The sequence below is a fragment of the Leptonotus elevatus genome, chromosome 1 (assembly GCF_054856555.1).
Source record: "Leptonotus elevatus isolate MCC_2025b chromosome 1, RoL_Lele_1.0, whole genome shotgun sequence".
In the NCBI taxonomy this organism is placed as follows: domain Eukaryota; kingdom Metazoa; phylum Chordata; class Actinopteri; order Syngnathiformes; family Syngnathidae; genus Leptonotus; species Leptonotus elevatus.
In genome coordinates, this window is record NC_141239.1 from 38,552,686 (window position 1) to 38,572,817 (window position 20,132).

General features: G+C 40.3%; 2 protein-coding genes across 4 annotated transcripts in view; both read left to right on the forward strand.

Annotated features, from left to right (window-relative positions):
* Positions 1-9,838, forward strand: part of LOC147181993 (disabled homolog 1-like) — a 57,156-nt gene extending 47,318 nt beyond the window's left edge. For all 3 annotated transcript variants that reach the window (XM_086097960.1, XM_086097970.1, XM_086097952.1), the window contains 6 exons: positions 2,962-3,009; positions 3,325-3,442; positions 5,523-6,143; positions 7,029-7,156; positions 8,179-8,279; positions 8,569-9,838. In XM_086097960.1, coding sequence (XP_085954086.1) covers positions 2,962-3,009; positions 3,325-3,442; positions 5,523-6,143; positions 7,029-7,156; positions 8,179-8,268 — 1,005 coding nt within the window. In that variant the 3' untranslated portion in view covers positions 8,269-8,279; positions 8,569-9,838. The remainder of the gene's footprint in view (positions 1-2,961; positions 3,010-3,324; positions 3,443-5,522; positions 6,144-7,028; positions 7,157-8,178; positions 8,280-8,568) is intronic.
* A 1,481-nt stretch (positions 9,839-11,319) lies between these two features.
* Positions 11,320-18,814, forward strand: c8b (complement component 8, beta polypeptide). The gene is made up of 12 exons (XM_086097942.1): positions 11,320-11,486; positions 11,669-11,816; positions 12,330-12,477; positions 13,902-14,043; positions 14,117-14,249; positions 15,207-15,404; positions 15,475-15,715; positions 15,820-15,948; positions 16,025-16,188; positions 17,271-17,424; positions 18,464-18,535; positions 18,613-18,814. The coding sequence occupies exons 1-12, from the start codon at positions 11,416-11,418 to the stop codon at positions 18,765-18,767; spliced, it is 1,755 nt and encodes a 584-aa protein (XP_085954068.1). The 5' UTR covers positions 11,320-11,415; the 3' UTR covers positions 18,768-18,814.
* The last annotated feature ends 1,318 nt before the right edge of the window (positions 18,815-20,132 follow it).

Here is a 20,132-nt window from a genome sequence, read left to right on the forward strand (position 1 = left end):
TGTTTACATACAGTCAATATTCGGGTTAAGGTCAAAATTACGGTTTCTGAAACATTCGGGATAAATCGCTTACATGCGTGAGCAGACTGAGTACTCCCGTATACATATCCTGATCTAAGCCGGGATGCGCACATGTTGTTACGCAAATAGATTCTGCTTTTAACGTTCTGCGGTCAATAAAAGACATGATATTCAGGTCACTCACCACACTAATAAAAAAGTCGGTTTCCTCTTTACTCCAAAAATATATTGCTGTGCCGCGTCTGACTTTCTCCGTGTTTATTTACTTCTGCTTGTGTATTTCCGGCGGGTTGCGCACCTGACGCACGGACTAAGGCTGCATTCGAGGATGGTCAGTAGTCGGATATATACGAGTTGGTTTTTCCAAGTTCCGACCAGAAAGCATTCGAGGCGAAAGTAAACAACCAAAATGGCGGATAGTGATGAATTGCTTTTTATTTTGGCCCTCAAAACTCATTTTGACCTCCAGCAAACTTGCCTTCTCACAATTTTGCTTCATTTATTGTTTTTCTCCTATTTCATAAGCATTCCATACAGTTCAGCAGTTCACTGTATAATTTCATGCAGAGAGATAGCAGCATACTGTCACGTACGTTGTGTTACAAGGACTTATGTCGAATATTTACGAATGAAGAAAGCAATCTAGTTTTATACTCGGGTAAATTGTGTTTTACCATTCACGGTCTGTGTTTCCAGTGACGTCACATTGTAGTCCGTCGGTGAAATCAGGGTACTTTTTTTCATGACTTCGCAAGTGGCCTGAATATATGACTGGATAGCCGATAGCCCGTACACACCCGTGCAAGCCGTTGAAGTCACAGGGCGGCCATCTTGCTCCTCTCATCTCGCGAGCAGACTACTATATAAACTATACGGTATACGTATAGATTAGACATATAGCGCTTGTCGGCAGCTAGTATAGGGTCGGGGGGCGGGGTGTGGGGTTTGTGGCGGGGTGGTCACTATTTTTTAACAAGTAAAAAAAAAACAATTTAAGTGGACGGTATGTGCTGCTTTGAATATCCTCCTTTTGCTTTTATTGCTTAATTTTTTAGACCCCAATATTAGATTTGGCAGAGGCATCTTTTGTTGAATTGCAGTTATAATTCTTTAATAAAAAATATACAAGTTTCCTACTGTAAACGCCAATAAGCATATAATTTATACATGTATTCAACACAAATTGTAAAATGTCCTCTTGTTTATGTTTAACAAATTTAAAACATCATAAATCATGCTGTTTCTACTAAGTACTGTCTCAAATATTCTCTAATTTCGATACTGTAAATGTATAGGATCGTATGCTGAGAACCATTTCTCGGGAGGAGCAATATGGCGGCCTCGCGGCTTCAAAAGTCTGGGCCTATCGGCTATCCCGTCATATATTCAGATCAGTGGATTTCTGAGTTCAAGGGGGCGTTCCCATACACACTTCCTGGTTTGAAGTCGGAAAAGATCGACTTCCAACCATCCTCGGATGCAGCATTATATACAGGCATGCGCCCCACACTTTGCGAAGATGGCCGCCGCACATACAAGTAGTTTCTGTACTGTAGACCAAGATTCCTTGGAAATAGAGACCAAACGAATGTTCTGTTCAATGAAGGTACATCGACACGTGTTTATGTAGGTCTACTCTGTTTTTTAAAAACCCGGATAAGAACATATTACACATATTAACAAATGTTTTGTGAGTGTTCACATGGCCGTTCCAAAGTGAGTACAGGTATTGCCAATATTTGGGTTTTGAAATGGTTACTGATTATATGTAAATATAGTCACTGAAGGCACTTTCCTCCCAACCATTCAAACAACAAAATAGTATCCCATTTCATCCATCATGCTGCAATAACCTCTCCAATGGCTTCGAAAAGCATTTCTTCTAGTTTGTTCAATATGAAAAGTGCTAGCACAGTGCTTCTCTCTCACCACTGTGCTTGTGCTTGTTGCTCAGCATTATCAAACGGATAACCTGCCCCGGCCCCTCACTATCTCACTCATACAGCCCCATGCTAGTATAAGTAGCAGCGCCTCCATATCTCTAAGTGTTACTGCTTGTCTGTTCATTCAGTCGGAGCTTTTCAAGAGCCAAGAGCTCCCCTGATGTGTGTCAGTGCCTGCAGGGAGAGACCTCAGCGCACACTTGTTTACTTCCCTCCAAACTCGGAGCCATTCTGCGAGCCCTCGGTGGTCACAAAGTGCAAACTGTGAGCTCGGTTATGTCGAAGAGGACATAACAGACCCGTTTGCAGCGACACTGATTGCTGGGATGTCTCCCATGTCTTTCTTTCGTTCTGTTCTGGGATTGTTATGTTTCCACATGCAGCGCTTTATTTACAGCATGCAAATCCTTGTGTTTTCTGTGCTTTTGTGGTGATTCATTGTCTGCTTATGCATGAGCCCAGATACATTTCATGCAACGTAGCTCTTCCATAGCTTCGATAATAGCCGTGTCACCCCCTTCTCCCTCTGCGAGGGCCATATTGTGGCCTCTTTGTCTAAGACGGGTGTTTCGAGGAGCTTCTTCCCTCATCTGCTCCTCTGTCTCTAGTCGATCTGCTCACAGGGTAGCATCAGCATTCTAAAGCAGGTCAGACTCTCATAGGACCCTTTTGATTGGCAGACACAAGAATATCTAATCAGGGCCTGTTTTATGGAACTGAATAGCCCCTTACCCACTCAATTATAGCGAACCATGAAAGGCCCATTCAAGATCCATTTTCTGATAATGGAACAAAGGGATAGTACTTTCTTTCCATGCACAGCACAAATGCCTGGGTGAATAGCTGTCTCACCCCGTACCCCATGCACCGACTCCACCGCCACTACCACCACCGTAGTCTATGTGGTGATAAATTCAAGAATGTATGACTATTGAATTTCAATTTCATGATGTGTCACTGTACTTTTTTGCTATCTCTCCCTTGGTTCCTTTCACAGAATATCAACCACTTTGATCTTTTCGGAGACATGTCCACCCCTCCCTCGGTTAGTATTGCCCACACAAAAGCTAACATCATCTAGCGGTTCTCAATAACATTTTATTCCAATGGTATGCGTAACATAAATTCACTTCTACACAGTATGTGTATTGTATATTGTATACATTTTGTTTTGGCCAGAAAGATACAGGTATGTTCCCAAGCTGTGAATATCAAATGCCAACGGTACAAAAGTGATACGTTTGACATTTGTCACTCTTTGCACAGTACTTATATCTGTGAGAACTGCCGAACGACGACAAATAAGCGGACTTCTGAGTGACTTTGATAAGGTTATCATCCGTGCCATGTTCTCTCTCAGATGCCCCCTTCACCTGCTAACACACTGGACCCGAGCAGGAGCAGCCGCCAGCAGCAGCAGCAGCCTCACAATCCTGCCGAGATGTATGCTCCCTTCAGCCCGACCTCTGTGCCATCAGGTGAGTTGCCTAGATTGAAATATCAGAATCATCTTTATTGGCCAACTATGTAAACACACAAGGAATTTGTCTCCGGTAGTATGAGCTTCTGTACATTAGTATTGCGGTAACAAGCAACTACGACAAAGACATGATATAAGTACTGTATAGTCTTTACGTAATGTAAGGGAGCAGTACCAATGACAGCAATCCATCGTCGTTATTTTAACCGCCGTTTCAGCATCATTGAATTGCGGTCTCTTATTTAGGACTGCCGGTAACTTTCGTACTCTGTGTGGCTTGCCCCGCTGTAGTCTTTTTTTCTCTCCTAGATTATTGGAGGCAGTGAAGAGCGTCTATGGCATACGAACAACACTTACAATAGAAGTAGAAAACAATGCTATCATTTTTTTTATTACCTATCGACAAAGAACGGTTTACATACATTTAACTAAAAACATAGAATCGGAAGTATAAAAAGATTATTGTTTAAAACAGCTTTTGTTAGTCCACCATGTTTTTCTACATGAATCCGCCGCATAGTTACGGACCAGTGTTAATTTTGACAAGAAATTTTAATTGAGTTTTAGTTCTAGTCATAATTCAGTCATAGTTTAGTCATCTTGATTGTATTTGAGTTTTAATCCATTTTAGCCGACAAAAATAAAGAGCCATTTTAGTCGACTAAATTGACAATTTAGTCAATATTTTTCTTCAGCATACATTTTAACTTTTGTACAGGAAATTATAACACACCTATTTGTAACTGTAGTTTAACATGCAAGACACATTTAACACAACGGTGACTTGATTAAACTTAATTTCAATGAAATATGTTGAGCTGACAATATGTCGCTTAAAACTAAGTTTTCATCCAAATAAAAATAATAATTTTTAAACGCACAATTGCCTGAGATTAATTTTACAGCTGCACAATGTCTATAAACGCATTTAAACATTAAATAAAGTGCAGTGAACAGTTTCTGAGTACCGGTATTTTTTTTCTCCCAATCATGTTTCATTCCTTCTTCTGATTAGATTTTGTGAATTTACGTCACTGAGTTGTTTTCGTTTTAGTCATTAGCAAAATTGTCAGTCAATTTAGTTATCGTTATCGTCTAAATGAATGGCTTCTATTTTAATTTTCATTTCATTTTCATCTGGTGGCGAAAAATATGATGAACCTTTTTTGTCTATGAAATTATCACTGTGCATATAATAAATAGCTAAAGCCACTGTAGTGAGAAGTAAAGCCACCGGCGGTCATCTTGCGTTGCCACTCGCTAAGATCGCCTAACTCGAATACACTGATTTCTTAGCAGCGTTTTCATGTTATTTTCTATCTTTACAGTGAAAATGCCAGTGTGTGGTATACGTTTGTACAAATAAATACACAACAGGAGTCCGTCAGTCAGTACTAACCCGGTTATTGACGATTACCTTGATCGTCAATTTTCAATCGCCAGCTAACTCCATCGGACTGACTGACGGACCTTCCATCAGTATTGACGGAATACCCAACTCTGCTATTTAAATGCCTGCTCCTTTTAGTGTGCATGATTTGGCAGTGCCTACCTGAGGGGAGGGGCTAAGAGGTGGTGACCCGGATCTGGAGGGTCAGAGAGCATTTTTGCCTGCTCTGGTCTTGGTTCTTGCAGCATTTAAGTCCCCAAGGGTGGGTAGGAGGGTACCAATCAAATGTATAATGCTTAAAACACAGCTGTTGCATGTGCTAAACCTTGAAAAGCATGTTTTTTTTAATTGTTTGATTGATTTATTAATGCTGGAATTGAATGTAGTGAGCACGAACATTGATACTGAGGTCACAAATTTTCCTTTAAAAAGGCACTTTTCGGAATACAGAAGGAAGCATCATTATTAATTCTGATCCATGGTGGCATAGTTAATGATTTAGCTGACATTTGCTAAGTGTTTTCACATCTGATTATAGTTTTGTTAAATGAATCGGGAAATAAATCACAGAAAAGCTGCACAGAAATGCATATAACTGAACAGTATTTTTTTCCTTGCAAGTCGTGACAAAAATGTTCCCCTTTCCAGCTTTAATATGCATCATTTCCTTCTCTCATTCCCTCACCAGGTTATATGACCATGGGCCCCGTTCAGGCATCCCAGTGGGCCCAGCAGCCATTTCCTGGCCAGGCTCAGACTCTAGCCTTCCCCGTTCAGGGGCCCCTGCAGGTGGCCCAAGTCCTGCCCGGAGGTCAGCCTCTCATCTGGAGCCAGGCCAACATTTTCCGTGCCACCCAGCAGCAATGGGCGGCCATGGCGGCGTACATGCCGGCCCAGACTGTGGGAGTGGGGGGCCACGCCATCCCAGCCGCCATGCTCCAGGGCTTGGTACCCATTACCACCGTGTGCCCCCAAGCCTGCGACCTGTCCGCCCCCTCCTCGGCCATTACCAGCCCGCAGCACACAGCCGACCCCGCTCTGCTTCAGAGGCAGCTAAGCCTGGGAAAAGACGGCCTGGGCATGGACTTAGATGCGGGGGAGGGCCCGTCGACATCAGGGGTGGAGCCCGGCGGGGCGTCGGTGAGCAGGTGTGCGACCCCAGGCCTCGTGGCCGTAACCGACACTCTGGTGTGCAGTCAGCTGCTGTCGCCCCCTCCTGCTACCGAATTAGAAGACGAAGGCAGTGACCTTGATTTGTCTCGGATGACCTTGAGCCCGGGTACATCCACATCGCCGTCTACTGAATCACGTGAGTGTTCCTGAGTACTACGCCTGCATTCTAAATCACAAACTGCTTGTAAAAACGGTGCAGCTTTCCTTTTTCCCCCTTCTTACCACAGGCGCTGATATAACAATTATTATATAAAATATATGCTGTGTCTGTTTGCATGTTGCCCTTTTTGTCACTGTTTGTCCCAAGACCCATCAAACCTTTGGCAAGATATTTGTTTACACATTAGCATGCAGCGAGAGAAAAAAGCGGTGATGACATGTTGTAAAGGCCATCCAATGGTCCACTTGCAGATCTAATTTACATCCACTTTTCTAGCCTTTCCCAATTTTTAGTACCACACATGCCCTTCAAAATACCAACAAAGGACTGAAACACCACCTCGTTTTACTTTACTGTATTATAAAAAGTTACACACGTGATAGTAGTCATTTCAAATTCTTCAGTTGAATCATTTTAGATATAATACGTATTTAATATCATTCTTTTTTTTTGAGGGGAAAAATGATTGCAATGTGCTATTATTCATTCCCGACCACCGTTCAACTTTTAATGTTATGCTCCCTGCATCATCGTTGGGAAATCCCTGCTCCATCCTCATTTTTCTTCTTTATGCATGTCGACTCGTATGCCCTCAAGTAAACTGTTCTGGTTGGAAAACTGCATCTTTATTTTTCCCCAAATACATAAATTGGAGCAGGTGTTTTTTTTTATGATGTAGGTCTACTTGAATCCAATTTGTGTGTTATATGTTATCCCTGAAAGTCTATCCTTTGTATTCATATGCATAAGTGAGAAAAAGCAGACACTTGATTTGCTTCTTTATACTGTATTTACTCTTACGTGGCTTTGAAATGCAAGGCGCAGTAATTGAGTTGAATTCAAAACACTTTCATTTTACAGCGTCCACCCCAGCTCCTCAACGGAGCTCTTCATCAGACTGCCCTCCCAGCCAAGCGAGCGCCATCCCTACAGACCAGCCCTATGTCAAGCCCGAGGGCGACTCCAACCATGCCAAGGAGGAGCAATCGGTAAAGCTCGGAAACCTTGTGGGGCACACATCTGTCAATAAAACACAGGGATTTAATTTAAAAGGGAAGTCAACCCAACAATGGTCTTGACAATGTGATATATTTTGTTTGGAGAATATGAATTCAACAGCAAAATCCACCAGGGGGGCGGCCATTTTGCCACCTGCTGTTGACTGAAAATTATGTCACAGTTGCTCAGGCGTCCATTAACGACCAATCACAGCTCAGCTTGTCAATGTCACATGACATTCACAATTGGTCGTTTCCGGAGCCCTGTCGTCGTCTTCAGTCAACAGCAAGTGGCAAAATGGCCGCCCCCCCTGAGATGGACAAAAACAGGTGTATTTTGCTGCTTAATTCATATTCCACAAACAAAAAGCTAAGCAGAATGTCATGTTTATATTATTGTAAGAAAATTGTTGAGGTTGACTCCTCCATTAAAAATCTCAGTGTGATGTTCTTACATGAACTGTCATTGTCATGTGGATGAGCTGTTCTTGACTACATCATGTTTAACTCATTCACTGCTATTGACGACTATAGACGTCAAAAATTCATGTGAAGTATTTAGTAGTATTTAGTTTTACATTTTTTTCAATTTCATTAAAAAAAATTATATAAACCTAGAATTGTTTTATTGTACATTTATAACGGATATAAAATTATCATGCGATTCATTACAATTAAATGCCCCTATTTTTAATATATTTGTTTTAAATTAGGCTCGTCAGGCAATTAAAATGTGTAATTGTAATTGTAATTGTGGGGCACAAAGTAGCAAAAGTGGAAAAAAAATGTTAAACAAATAGAAATAGTTCAAATGAATTTTTGACGTCTATAGCCGTCAATGTCAGTGAATGAGTTAATAACACCAAAGACAATATTATGTGGTCGATATGGCTAAAACAGTTGAGGAGGCAAAGCCTCAAAGATTATTTTAGCAGCAAGCATGCAACAGCATAAAACGCCGTTTCTAAATGTTCAGCTCGAAGTTGATAAATATGTAACCTTCTCTTTGCTAGGACTCTGCTGTCGCAAGGCCAACCTCTCCATTGCCCGGTGGAGCCAGTGATCCATCTGAGAATCAGGCGTGTCCGCAGGAAGACAGCTAGAGAACATAAGAGTGGGTATTTCATCATTCTTGATTTATCTACCAAGCGCTTCCCTTTTTGTCCTATCTATCCACTCTTTTCATCTCCTTTTAACTAGTCCCTCAGTTACTTTATGAGCCTTACATTCTACATTCTCTCTTTTGTTTCCACGGATGGCTGTTTTGCTCTCATTTGAAAACCTTAGTCCATAATGCATCCCTGCATTTTCTCCCTCTCGCTTGCTTCAAAAAGCAAGGCACAATGTCGCCCTCTAACGGTCAGATCTGTAGTAACATTGAAAACACTGCTCTTCTTCTCTAGGAAATGGAGGCTGTGAAGGTCAAAACAGAAGCTTGAAAGAAATAAAAGAAACGAAATATGGCTGGCTATGACATTTATAATTGACTACAAAGACTTGACACTTTTTGACACCAATGAACTCCTCAGCCTGTGGCGCTATCTATCATCCAATCAAATAACCTTGCAGCCAGGAAGTGACCTTTCATCTTCGCCCCGAAAGTGCAGCGGGAGGCCAGTGCACTTATGTCTGTGAGGACGACACAATCGGGTGTGATGATGTTGCTCACTAATAAATATTTTTTTCAAGAGGAGCAGCATCCTTAATGTTTGACCTTCACTCTGTGGACCACCACCAGCAAAGACTGTGAGAAGAACTGTGAGCTGATGGATGTTTTCATGGCGTCGCCACGTCAGCCCGTTCGACCATTTGCATGAGCAATCTTCATGTGGATTTAGCTGACTCAGCTGTGGAGAAAAGAGGGTGTTTGCAACATTCTGTTAGGTCTGAAACACATCAACAACGTTTGTGTTATTTTATTAGTCATACGCTTCTTAGATGGCATACAGCGCTTGGCTGGTGACAAGTAATCAGCAAAAAAAAAAAAAAATGCTTTAAGCATAAATGTACAAATCAAATTTGCCAAACTTTTTTATTTGTAAAAACGAAAAATCGTCCCAGCACCCAACTGTTTGCCTCTGTGCCATACAATAGCGCTCTTGGATGCGCCTCAGCCTTTGACATCTGGGTGTTTGTTTTTGCTCTTTTGCTGCCATTGTTTCTTCTTTTCTGGAAATGTCTTTGTTTATGTTTGGTTGGTGAGATATGAACTGTGAATCTGTGTTACAAGCTCGATCAAAATAAGGCCTGCTGTACCTGCCTCGCCTATTTTGAGAAAAAAAAAGGGATCCTGCACTTGAACAAAAGCAATGGCGTAAGTCTACAGGTCTCTTTCTGGTAAATAGATGACTCCTACACATCTCTTTGTTGTTTTCATCTTCTGTTTTTTGGGAACACTCTATGTCCACCCCACTGGATCAAACTGCTGACAGAATTTTATTTATATCAATCAATAGAAATATCACTATAAACTGCTAGAGTTACAATGTAAAACTGTACCCCCTGCTTGTTTAAGAAAACATGAAATAGTCCAAAATATTTTGTAAATTTTATTTATGGATTTAAGAAATATGAAAAAGAGAGAGAAAAAAAGGGACTTTTGTACATCTATTCCCCCATACACTGTACCTGTGCCACTGTTAAGTCACAAATAAAATATCATGTGATTGCCAACTGGCTCAATGCTTAGTTTTTTCTCTCTCTCTCACACTTTTGATGGCAGTGAACCAGCCTGAACAAGTTTTTAAAGTGAATTCAGAATCTCGAGCTAGCCTGTGTCTAATCTAAGATCTTTGTATTTTTCTTACATACTCAATAAAACTAATTCATGCACAAACATTATAATATAACAATTACATAGAAAGTGCATCTGTGCCATGGTACAAAAATTGGATGATACTGATTTTTTTGCTGTGGATTTTTGTAACAATTTGACAGACAGGTCTCCGACAAGTAGGGGGAACCAGCGCGCTAGACGGCGTGTCGTTGAAGATGTGCCTGGCGGAATTTTGTCAGCCTTGCGCCTGCCCAGAGCAGACCATGTCCAACCACACAGGTAGATGGGTAGATGTATTTCATAAATATGTGACCAGCGGGCATCAAACCCACTGAATCATTGTATTATATATTTTTTTAAATCATCCCACTGGGTAGCACCGCTATGGAGTAGGGGGCATAGGAACGATCAGGGGCTGGGGCGGTGCCCACTCCACGGGGCATACACTAGTGCTGAGGAGCGTGCGACAAATAAAAGGAATTCAAGGAGTCGCTTTGATTGGCCCAGCCCTGCCTCTAGCAGATCTGCCGGCCTGCGAAATTACCAACATCGGGTCTAACCCGCCTCCACTGCGCTCCGTGTAGGAATTAAACCAGTTAGTATAGATAGTGTAGAGCTCTTAGTGTTAAGCAGAGTTTAAAAACAACAATTAATCTTTATCGTTGTTTTATTTAGCTATTTATGAAACTAATAATAATCCATAAAATAGTAACTAATTTTAAAAAATACATTAACTTAATTATTTAAATATATATTTACTAGTATAAATGTTCACACAAGATTTTTGTTGGATTACCTGTTAAATTAAATGTTGCTTGATATTTGTTTGTTTGTTTGTTTGTTTTTCATTTGCAATTTTCTAGGTTGAATTTTTGGAGCTAATTAGCTAAGTTGCAAATGCTTTGATGTGAAAATGCCAAAGGCACATGATAACTATTCATAGACATGTGGGATGCGACTGTATGGGATTTAGCAAGAGGCTGCATTAGTGTTAGTTCCCCGAGTAAACAAAGAGTCATGGGATTGTGTCATTCTGTAAAACGAGCGAGGCTAAACAAAGTTTAAAGGCCAATCGCGCGATCAATAATCATTTGACCAACATAAGTCACAGGAATGAACTTTTTTACAAACTGATGTTTTTCCCATTATTGCTCTTTCTAATCCACACATGCAAGATGTTTGTGTCTGACTCATGAAATAGCATTGATAGAAAGTGTTCACCGGAAAGTTGGCCCCGTTGAACATATGAGATCGGTTCAATCTTTGCATTTGTAAATAGATGAACACATTCTTCATGCAATAAAACATAGAAATACAGTTCTCAAACACGAGCACACTGAGTGACCCAGCGTCACTGTCCTTGAAGGTAACTTCTGCATTGTGCTCCACCTGTGTGTCTGCTGCCCACCCGTGTGTTTACTTTTCAGTTTAGCATTACCATCTCAGCGTTTGCTAGCTGTCACAACATCCCATTATGTTTTCTGCGTGTGGACTCTCTTTGCGCTGTTGTCTCCTCGCATCTACACTCAGCTTGGTACTTTCAAGGTAAGATGCTTTCAAGCTAATATAGCTGATGTGTAATTACATTTTTTAAGCAGATTTCCTCAACTTTTGCACTCAACACTCAGGTAGCTATGCCATGAAAAGATCTAAAAATAATAATAACAAAAATTAAGATAAAAGCATGGAACTTTTTTACACACTGTACACATATTTTACATGTACAGTAAAGCTGATGTCACATCAGCCAGCAACGAGGATCCGAGAGTCCGTGAAGCTCGCTCAGTTGGTGACCAAGCACGGGTTCAGCCAGTAGACTGTGTTCTGTCAGAGTGGAGTCCATGGTCACGCTGTGACATTTGTCAGGGGAAAAGAGTAAGTACAATCATGACATAAAGATAAGTAATGGGGCCGAAATCATAAACATATGTCTTAATTAATATTAGGGTGGCCAGATTTTCAAAGTTAAAACCCATCAAAATGGTCTGATCTTATGCATCTATCAATAATCTATATACTGTATGTAAATACCAATACTGTATTACATATCATGAGAGGTGATCTGACTTCACCCTGGCAATAACATGAATAACGATCCCAATTAAATACAATTATAATAATTGAGGCCTCTTCAACAGTAGTAAAAGTGAGAGATCACGTAGTTAGATCACCTAATATCGTTTTCTCGTGCTTCAACCCCATGTTTCCACTTTTAGAGAAGGCCAGATTAAAAGCTTGGACATCACAAGGTGAAAACACCCCACTAATACGATTTCAGCTGTTATGGAACCCTGGAGCCCCCTTTAAATGCTCCTCTGCCACCTCTGCAAAGGGTTTTCCTGTCTTTCTCTAACTGTGTTTCTCTCACTCTCTGTCAACTGAGCGCAGTACCGCTATGCCAAATTGAGCCAGCCATCACAGTTTGGAGGGGAGCCGTGCCATTTTCATGGCAGGGAGGAGGAAGACTGTGAGGTTCCAGCACGTTACGCCTGTAACAACATTCCACTGTGTGAAGGTTTCCTTTGCAGCCAAACAGGCAGGTCACACTAACCGTCTGCAAGTTGCACTCAGAAGCATTCAGCGCCATCATGTGCGTGGCCTTCGCTTTGACCTCATTTGGGCCAACAAATCATATTTGGAAACATCTGACTTACACATCTTGCTATAAGGAAGTACACCCATGTGATTTCTTCCACTCAATCAGCAAAGAAAAGTCATGACAAAATAAATCATAAAATAAAAACATAATAATAATAATAAATTATTCTAGTATATATTATTGCATTATATGATTAAAATTAAATGAACAAACTACAATTAAGGGGCAGTATGTGTGAGAACTTGAAGAACTGAATCTAACTGAAAATCAAAATCTTACCAAAACAAAACAATGCAGCGCGATGAGCTGGAGGTTAAGACTGCCTCACAGTTGGCGTCTTGTTCGTTTCATTGAAGATCTAAAAGGTGTGAGTGTGAGATTGTTGAGATTGAATGTTTTGTGTGTGTGTTTGCATGTACCCTGAGATGGGCTGACGACCACTCCAGGGTGTACACGGCCTTCCACACAAAGGCCGCTAGAATAGGCCCAAACAAGGAGATTTGATACGAACACAAACAAGTCTCCTCAACTAAAAAGCCGGAAGTCCATGTTCAAGTCCCTTTGTAATAATGTACAGTAGGCCTGATGGTATGTACTGTAAAGTATGCTCCAAGAGGTTGTTTCTGGACAATCCGATAAAAGAAATACTATGTTGTAGTCAGGGTTGGGAGGGTTACTTTTAAAATGTAATCCATTACAGTTACAAGTTACCTGCTAAAAAATCCAAGTACCATAATATTAAAGTAATGTAACTGGATTACTTTTGGATTACTCCAATATTGAGTATGCTCACGAAGACAAAAGAAATCAATAAAAATATCACCACAATATATATTCTATACAATGTGCCCTTGCTATTTGCGGGTGATAGGGACCCGGGCAGCCTACAAATAGCAAAAATCTTTGTGTAATTAAAAAGCATGTAGGCTATTGATTGATTGATTGATTGATTGATTGGTTGAAGGCCATATGCTGTTTTTGAATTGTCACTGAAAGCAACCACACCTCACAGTTAGATAGATAGATAGATAGATCTCTCTCTCTCTCGCTCTCTCTCTCTCTCTCTCTCTCTCTCACGTTCTCTCTCTCTCTCTCTCTCTCTCTTGCTCTCGCTCTGTCTCTCTCTCTCTTGCCCTCTTTCGCACTCTCTCTCATCGTAATTGTAATCCCTCGAAGTAATCCCCATTTTCAATAAATGTACCTGTAACCTGATTACATATTTTTTCCTGTAACTGTAATGGAATACAGTTACATTACACTACATTACAATCTGATTACGTACATGTATTCCGTTACTCCCCAAGCCTGGTTGTAGTGATACCGAAGCCCTTACTCAACGCCGTCACATGCTCTCCCTGCAGGCCGCTGTATTCCAAGAACGCTGCAGTGTAACGGGGAGGATGACTGCGGTGACATGTCAGACGAAGCAGGATGTGCGATGAGTCAGAAGCCCTGCAGATTTGAAGCTGAGGAGTACTGGGGCATTGAGAACCTTGCCAAGGGGTCAGTACTCCTTCCAAGTATCGGATTTGTCAGACATGAAAATCTTGATCAATATGTTTGTTTTTCTCTTTAGAATCAACATCTTGAATAGCAACCTGGAGGGAGTCGTTCTTGATAACAGATACTACGCTGGCAGTTGTTTGCCTCACTACATCCAGGATGTTCGATTCAGGAAGCCTCACAACTTGCAGCAGTACAGTCTGCAGGTACAACAAGCCAGCAAATGCTCACATTCAAATCAGGGGTCTTTATGCCTCTTACCAATTAGCTTGTTAACACATTTGTAGGCTTAAAACTTACTCAATGACATTAATAAGCATGATGTTACTATAATATGTGTTTACTTGTTCATGTGTTTGTTTTGCATTCATTTGAATCATACAGTACTACTTTAATCAAGTAATCACTTGATTGAACAACAAAAAAAAATTATATTGAAAAACTGCAAGGGTTGTGACCTCACCTGCAGCCTTATGCCATGTAAGAAATGTAACTGGTAGGTAATAAATGTGCTTGAATTTGAATAGCATTTGGTTTCTTCTTGGTTTCAATTTGGCAATTTTGCTTGACAAACAGTAGTGGCGTGATCAGAGATTTGACAGAATAGACCTGTTCAGGGTCATAGAACAGTCATTAACATGCCAATTAAGTTATTCATAAACTATTTATTAATAATCTCTATACACAAGCATCAATTGCCATTGCTCGTTATAAGCTTTGTTAATATTTAGGGATGTTAGATACCACTTTTTCCGGACCTAAACCATTAAGAGTATTCAACTGTTGAAAAAAACAACAACCTAATAATAGATCATTTTAAAGAAAGAACCTATATATGCAATACAGCATTTTTTCATTAATTTGAATACAATTTTCTATTCTTGTATTTTTCAACTTCTAGTTTGTGATCATACAACAGCCACAACAGCTCTTGCAAATATTGATACCTTGAAATAAGGCCAAGTATCGGCCAGATACTGATAGTTGGTGTCACCCCTAATTAATGTCTAAGTAGTTAGTAAAAATAAAAAATAAAAATTGTATGTATCAGCAAAAGTTTGACTGATAAATATTTTTGTCCAACTTTCAAATCTGACCAATTCAAGCCATGTATTGTTTGTTGATAGCCAATACAGCACAATAACGGGAACATCTCTTCACAGACAAAAGGCTCGTACGATTTCAGCCTGGAGGCTTTTGAGTCATACTCCGACTACATGGATTACACCCTGAAGGAGCGGATGACCCAAACCACGGTTTCCTTTGGCTTTGCCATTCCAGGTATTTTTGAATTTGGCTTCAACCACAACAAAGCAAAATACTCCAAGTCGGTCCAGAAGATTCGTCGGGCCTCCGGCAAAGTGAGAGACCTTTCAATGCAAAAACACGCGATTATTCATGCAAGTCAATAATAAAAGTCCCAATCATCAGTCTTACAGCTTCATCAGGGCAAAAGCTGAGCTGGAGTTGGCCCAGTACATGCTCAAGTCAGACAACTTGATGCTGAGCACGGAGTTCCTGCAGCGCCTTCGCTCTCTGCCTCAGTCCTATGTTTACGGCCAATACAGGCAGATCTACAGAGACTACGGTACACACTACATCATAGAAGCCGCCCTCGGAGGGGACTACGAGCTCACCGTCATCCTGGACAAGGAGAAACTTAAGAAGACAGGTAATGGAGGCTAGCGGTCACCGCAAATCAATGCTCCATTCATTGCTCAAAATATGGCGAGAGCTGAAAAGTCAAACTCCCTGATAGTGTCTTTGTTGCTCTAGATTATTCTTTGACAGACTACAAATCATGCACGCAGTCAGGACTTAAGGTTGGCGCCAGTATATACGGCGTTTACGTGTCTGTGGGCTTTCAAGGTGGATCCTGTGATGGGCTCCTCAATGAGATGGGAGGTAAGTTTGAATGCCAACACACTCGGCATGTTTTTAAAAAAGGTACAGTACATTCTATTCAACTGTATTCTTCCAGAGGAGACTTCGAATGGTAGCATGGTGGAGGACACTGTGGCGGTGGTAAGGGGGGGAAGCAGTGAATCCATCACCGCTTTGGTGTCCCACAAGCTTCCATCCCCACAACTGATGAAATTATGGGGCGAGGGAGTGCGCTTCAACCCAGACTTCCTTCGCACAACGGTATAGCACTATTATCTATCTATCTGTTTTCTGAGTTTGGTGATGTGACATTGGCAAGCTGAGATGTGATTGCTCATTACCTGAACTCTGAGCAACTGTGATGTCATTTTCAGTCGACAGGGGTGTAAAATTTTTAATCGTAATTAATTAATGACTTCAATAGTTCGAATCACAATTAATTGCAAATTTTACATCTGTTCTAAATGTTAAATAAACTGTACAATCAAAAAAAAAATTCTTAGTTTGCGTACTTTTGTTAACATAAAAGTAGGGGGGATGTTAAACTAATCATATTAAGAGCTATCTAATCCTTAATATGAATATACGCATTATTATTAAATGTATTATTGCTAAATTTTGACGTGGACGTGTGTCTGCTGCGTTTCGACTGGAATTACCCCAGTACAGGCTTTCCAAGTAAGGGGTGGTCATCAATCACGCGTTAAGAAAATTAGTGGCATTAAAAAAACTCGAAATTAACACACTAATTTTGACACCCCTAATGAAAATTTTGCTGGTGGATTTTGCTGCTGAATTCCCCAAATGCAATATTAATCAGAATACTGTGTTTAGACTAATGGGGCTGCATCCCTTTCAACAGCTATTTTATAAGGTGTGTTATTTAGTGGACTTGACACAATTTTCCATCCACTGATTCCAACGTACAGTACTTCTAATTTGGAATTTGTAGCTAATCTGCTTTATTGTCAGAAATGACAGGAATACATAGTTGAGTTTTTAATTTGAATTCCTGCATCACATTGACAGGGAATCGAGATCTTACTCTGGAAGTGAGTTGATTTATCATTATGTAATTTAGCCTTTTAATTTCCAATTTTGTTAATGGCAGTATCTGTAGATTGTAGACTTCCTTAACTAAACTCAACACATTTAGACAAAAAGTGGCTTGTGTTAGCAGAATTGGCATAGACCCTCAAAGCAAAGCAGCTGGTTTAATCAGAGCCACGTTTGGGCGTAAACAGCAAAAGATGCCAAGAGTTCCAAATGAAAACACAGTCAAGGATCAGTTGATGAGCCGTTCCAGTTGTCTCTCATTCCAAGAGTCTGCATTCCCTCATTAGACCCGACCTTTGTATGAGCTGATCACCTCCAAAGACTTCACCCATGACGCCATCTTGAAGAGAAATCTGAAACGGGCCCTGTTCGAGTACTTGGAAGAGGCCAGCTCATGTCGATGTGCGCCCTGCCGCAATAATGGAGTGGCTGTACTAAGAGGTACCTGCAACTCACATTGGTCATCACCTACTGAGCTGTAGCTAACAATTGAGGCTGCACTAGACTAGGCCTTCCAAAATCAATCAATCTATCTATCTATCTATCTATCTATCTATCTATCTATCTATCTATCTATCTATCTATCTATCTATCTATCTATCTATCTATCTATCTATCTATCTATCTATCTATCTATCTATCTATCTATCTATCTATCTATCTATCTATCTATCTATCTAACAAACTGTGAGGTGTGGTTGCTTTCAGTGACAGTTCGAAAACACCTTATGGCCTTCAATCAATCAATCAATAGCCTACATGCATTTTAATTTCACAAAGATTTTTTGCTATTTGTAGGCTGCCTGGGTCCCTATCACCCCCGCAAATAGCATGGGCACATTGTATAGAATATATATTGTGGTGATATAATTTTTTTATTTTGTCTTCACGAGCCTACTCAATATTGGAGTAATCCAAAAGTAATACAGTTACATTACTTTAAGATTATGGTACTTGGATTAAATTACTAACTACATTTTTTAGCAGGTAACTTGTAACTGTAATGGATTTCATTTTAAAAGTAACCCTCCAAATACGTAGATCAGGATAATCAATGCTTTCTTTGTAAAATCAAAGCGATCATATCCTTTTTTTTCTTCTTTATTTTTCCCTTCTAGAGAGAGCTCAGTGTTCTTCATTCGGTAATTTTACCGATTTGACATGTCATCATCATTTCTCTCTCTTTTTTTTCATTTTCTTTTTTTTGTATATGCGTGAGTATGTGCTTGTGCGGGTGTGTGTGTGCGTGTGAGTGTGTACTCATTAATTCACCTAAAACCTATTCAAAATCCCATACCGTTCACCTAAACCGAATACTTCAGAATTCAGCTAGAGTCGTGAGGTTGTCAGGAGACCCGAGGAAGGATCAAAGAAAAGAAAGAAAGCGATCATCAAATCTACACATAAAGCTGAATTCCCATAATAGTTATTGCTGTGATTTTGGAAAGATGCTAAAAATACATCATCTAATTCTCAACAGGCACCAGATGTGACTGTGTGTGTCCTGTTGGCTACAGTGGCAGCGGCTGTGAGGTCACGCACAGACAAAAAGGTTAACTCACACAACATTAGTATTGTTTCTCATGGACACGTTGACACATAGTGAGATGTGATGGCGTCATCTGACAGATATTGCCATCGACGGCAGCTGGAGCTGCTGGGGTTCGTGGTCCTCCTGCAACGGTAGAACGAAGATGAGGAGTCGCCAGTGTAGCAACCCGGCGCCCAGCAATGAAGGCCTGCCATGCAGAGGCTTGCAGCAGGAGTCCACTGAATGCTTTTAACATAGCCCATCTTGCACAGGTCTATTAAATGTCCACCTGAAAATGTTGTTGAGTGTCTTTTTCCACCATTTATGTCCCTACAATTAGCATTTAAAATAATTTCATGTAATAATGACTTTAATGATGTTATCATTTGACATGTAAATTCTCCATTGGTAGTGTAGTGATTCATATAGCTGGCTTTTTGTGTATCTGCCATGTGATTTCTAACAATTGCAAAATGTCCGTATACTGTAGATGTACAGAAAGTTGTGTAAAAAAAAAAAAAGACTAGTAAAAATAAATGTACAGGTTTGACTACCTCAAGTAAAAGTAAGCAGAGACTCTGAAATGTACTGAAAAGCAGTAAATGTGGATTTTCACTGTCAATTATTTACAATGGCTGTTTTAATAACTTGCCACATGTTATTAAACCAACAGTCTTCAGGCCTTTATGGTATCAAAACAACGTGTTCACATAGTTTTATTAATGTTGTAAACTGACTAGTAAAACATGAAAAATTGGCTTCAGATTAGACAGAATTTCCGAATCAGCCGGAAGCTTGTGATTTTTAGGCTGTTGCAAAACAAATCAGTCTTGGAGCCAACATCAAATGATTCTCTAAAATAAGGCTATGAACGGAAAAGAAGAGGTGTGCCACAAAAGTTCCAGGAGTGTCACAAAAGATAAAGTTCAAATCCAATTTACAAGTTGTAATCCTACTGGAGTCCAACACACTTCCCAAGCCTTCTCCTGAAAGGATTCCTCAGGCATCCTCTGCAGCTCCGTCATCACAGCCATCTTGATCTTGTCTACGTCTTGGTAAAGTGTGAAAAATAACTCTGAGCCTGGTCAAGTGAGTCGAGAGGTTGCTTCAGTAGAGCAATATTATTTTTGAAAGGAACTGTCAAATGCTCAAGCCATTGTGATCAGGTACATGTCATGGTGAAGTAGCCTCTTCTCATGCTCGAGCCAGTTGGCAAGAACTCACAGTGCCATCTAGTGGCAGAAAAATGACCTAAACTCAAATCAATATTTTACAGTACAGTACATCTTTTTAATTTGGACTCAATTTTATTAGTTTAACATTTTTTTCCCACTTTTATGTTCACAAGAGTATGAAAACAAAAACAATACTGTAAATTTAAATGGACTTTGAGAACATATATAAAATTTGTGATGAATCATGAGTTAACTATTGAAGTCAGACGATTAAAAAAATTGAATCGCCTGACACTTCATAGAGCTGAGGTCACGGTAGTATACTTGAGGGCGATTATATTAGTTTGGGTCTGGAACTTTTCTGACACACCTCATATCTTGCTTGTCCCAATGTGTTAATGCTCCTCTGTTGTTCAGTAATGCAGAATCGCACCAGAACAAGT

What these genes read in the sequence shown, in the direction of transcription:
- c8b (XM_086097942.1), top strand. Translation starts at nt 11,416, where the DNA reads ATGTTTTCTGCGTGTGGACTCTCTTTGCGCTGTTGTCTCCTCGCATCT. An exon ending in TTTCCTTTGCAGCCAAACAG is followed by an intron (nt 12,478 to 13,901) that starts GCAGGTCACACT and finishes CTCTCCCTGCAG; the next exon opens with GCCGCTGTATTCCAAGAACG. An exon ending in CAGACTTCCTTCGCACAACG is followed by an intron (nt 16,189 to 17,270) that starts GTATAGCACTAT and finishes TTCCCTCATTAG; the next exon opens with ACCCGACCTTTGTATGAGCT.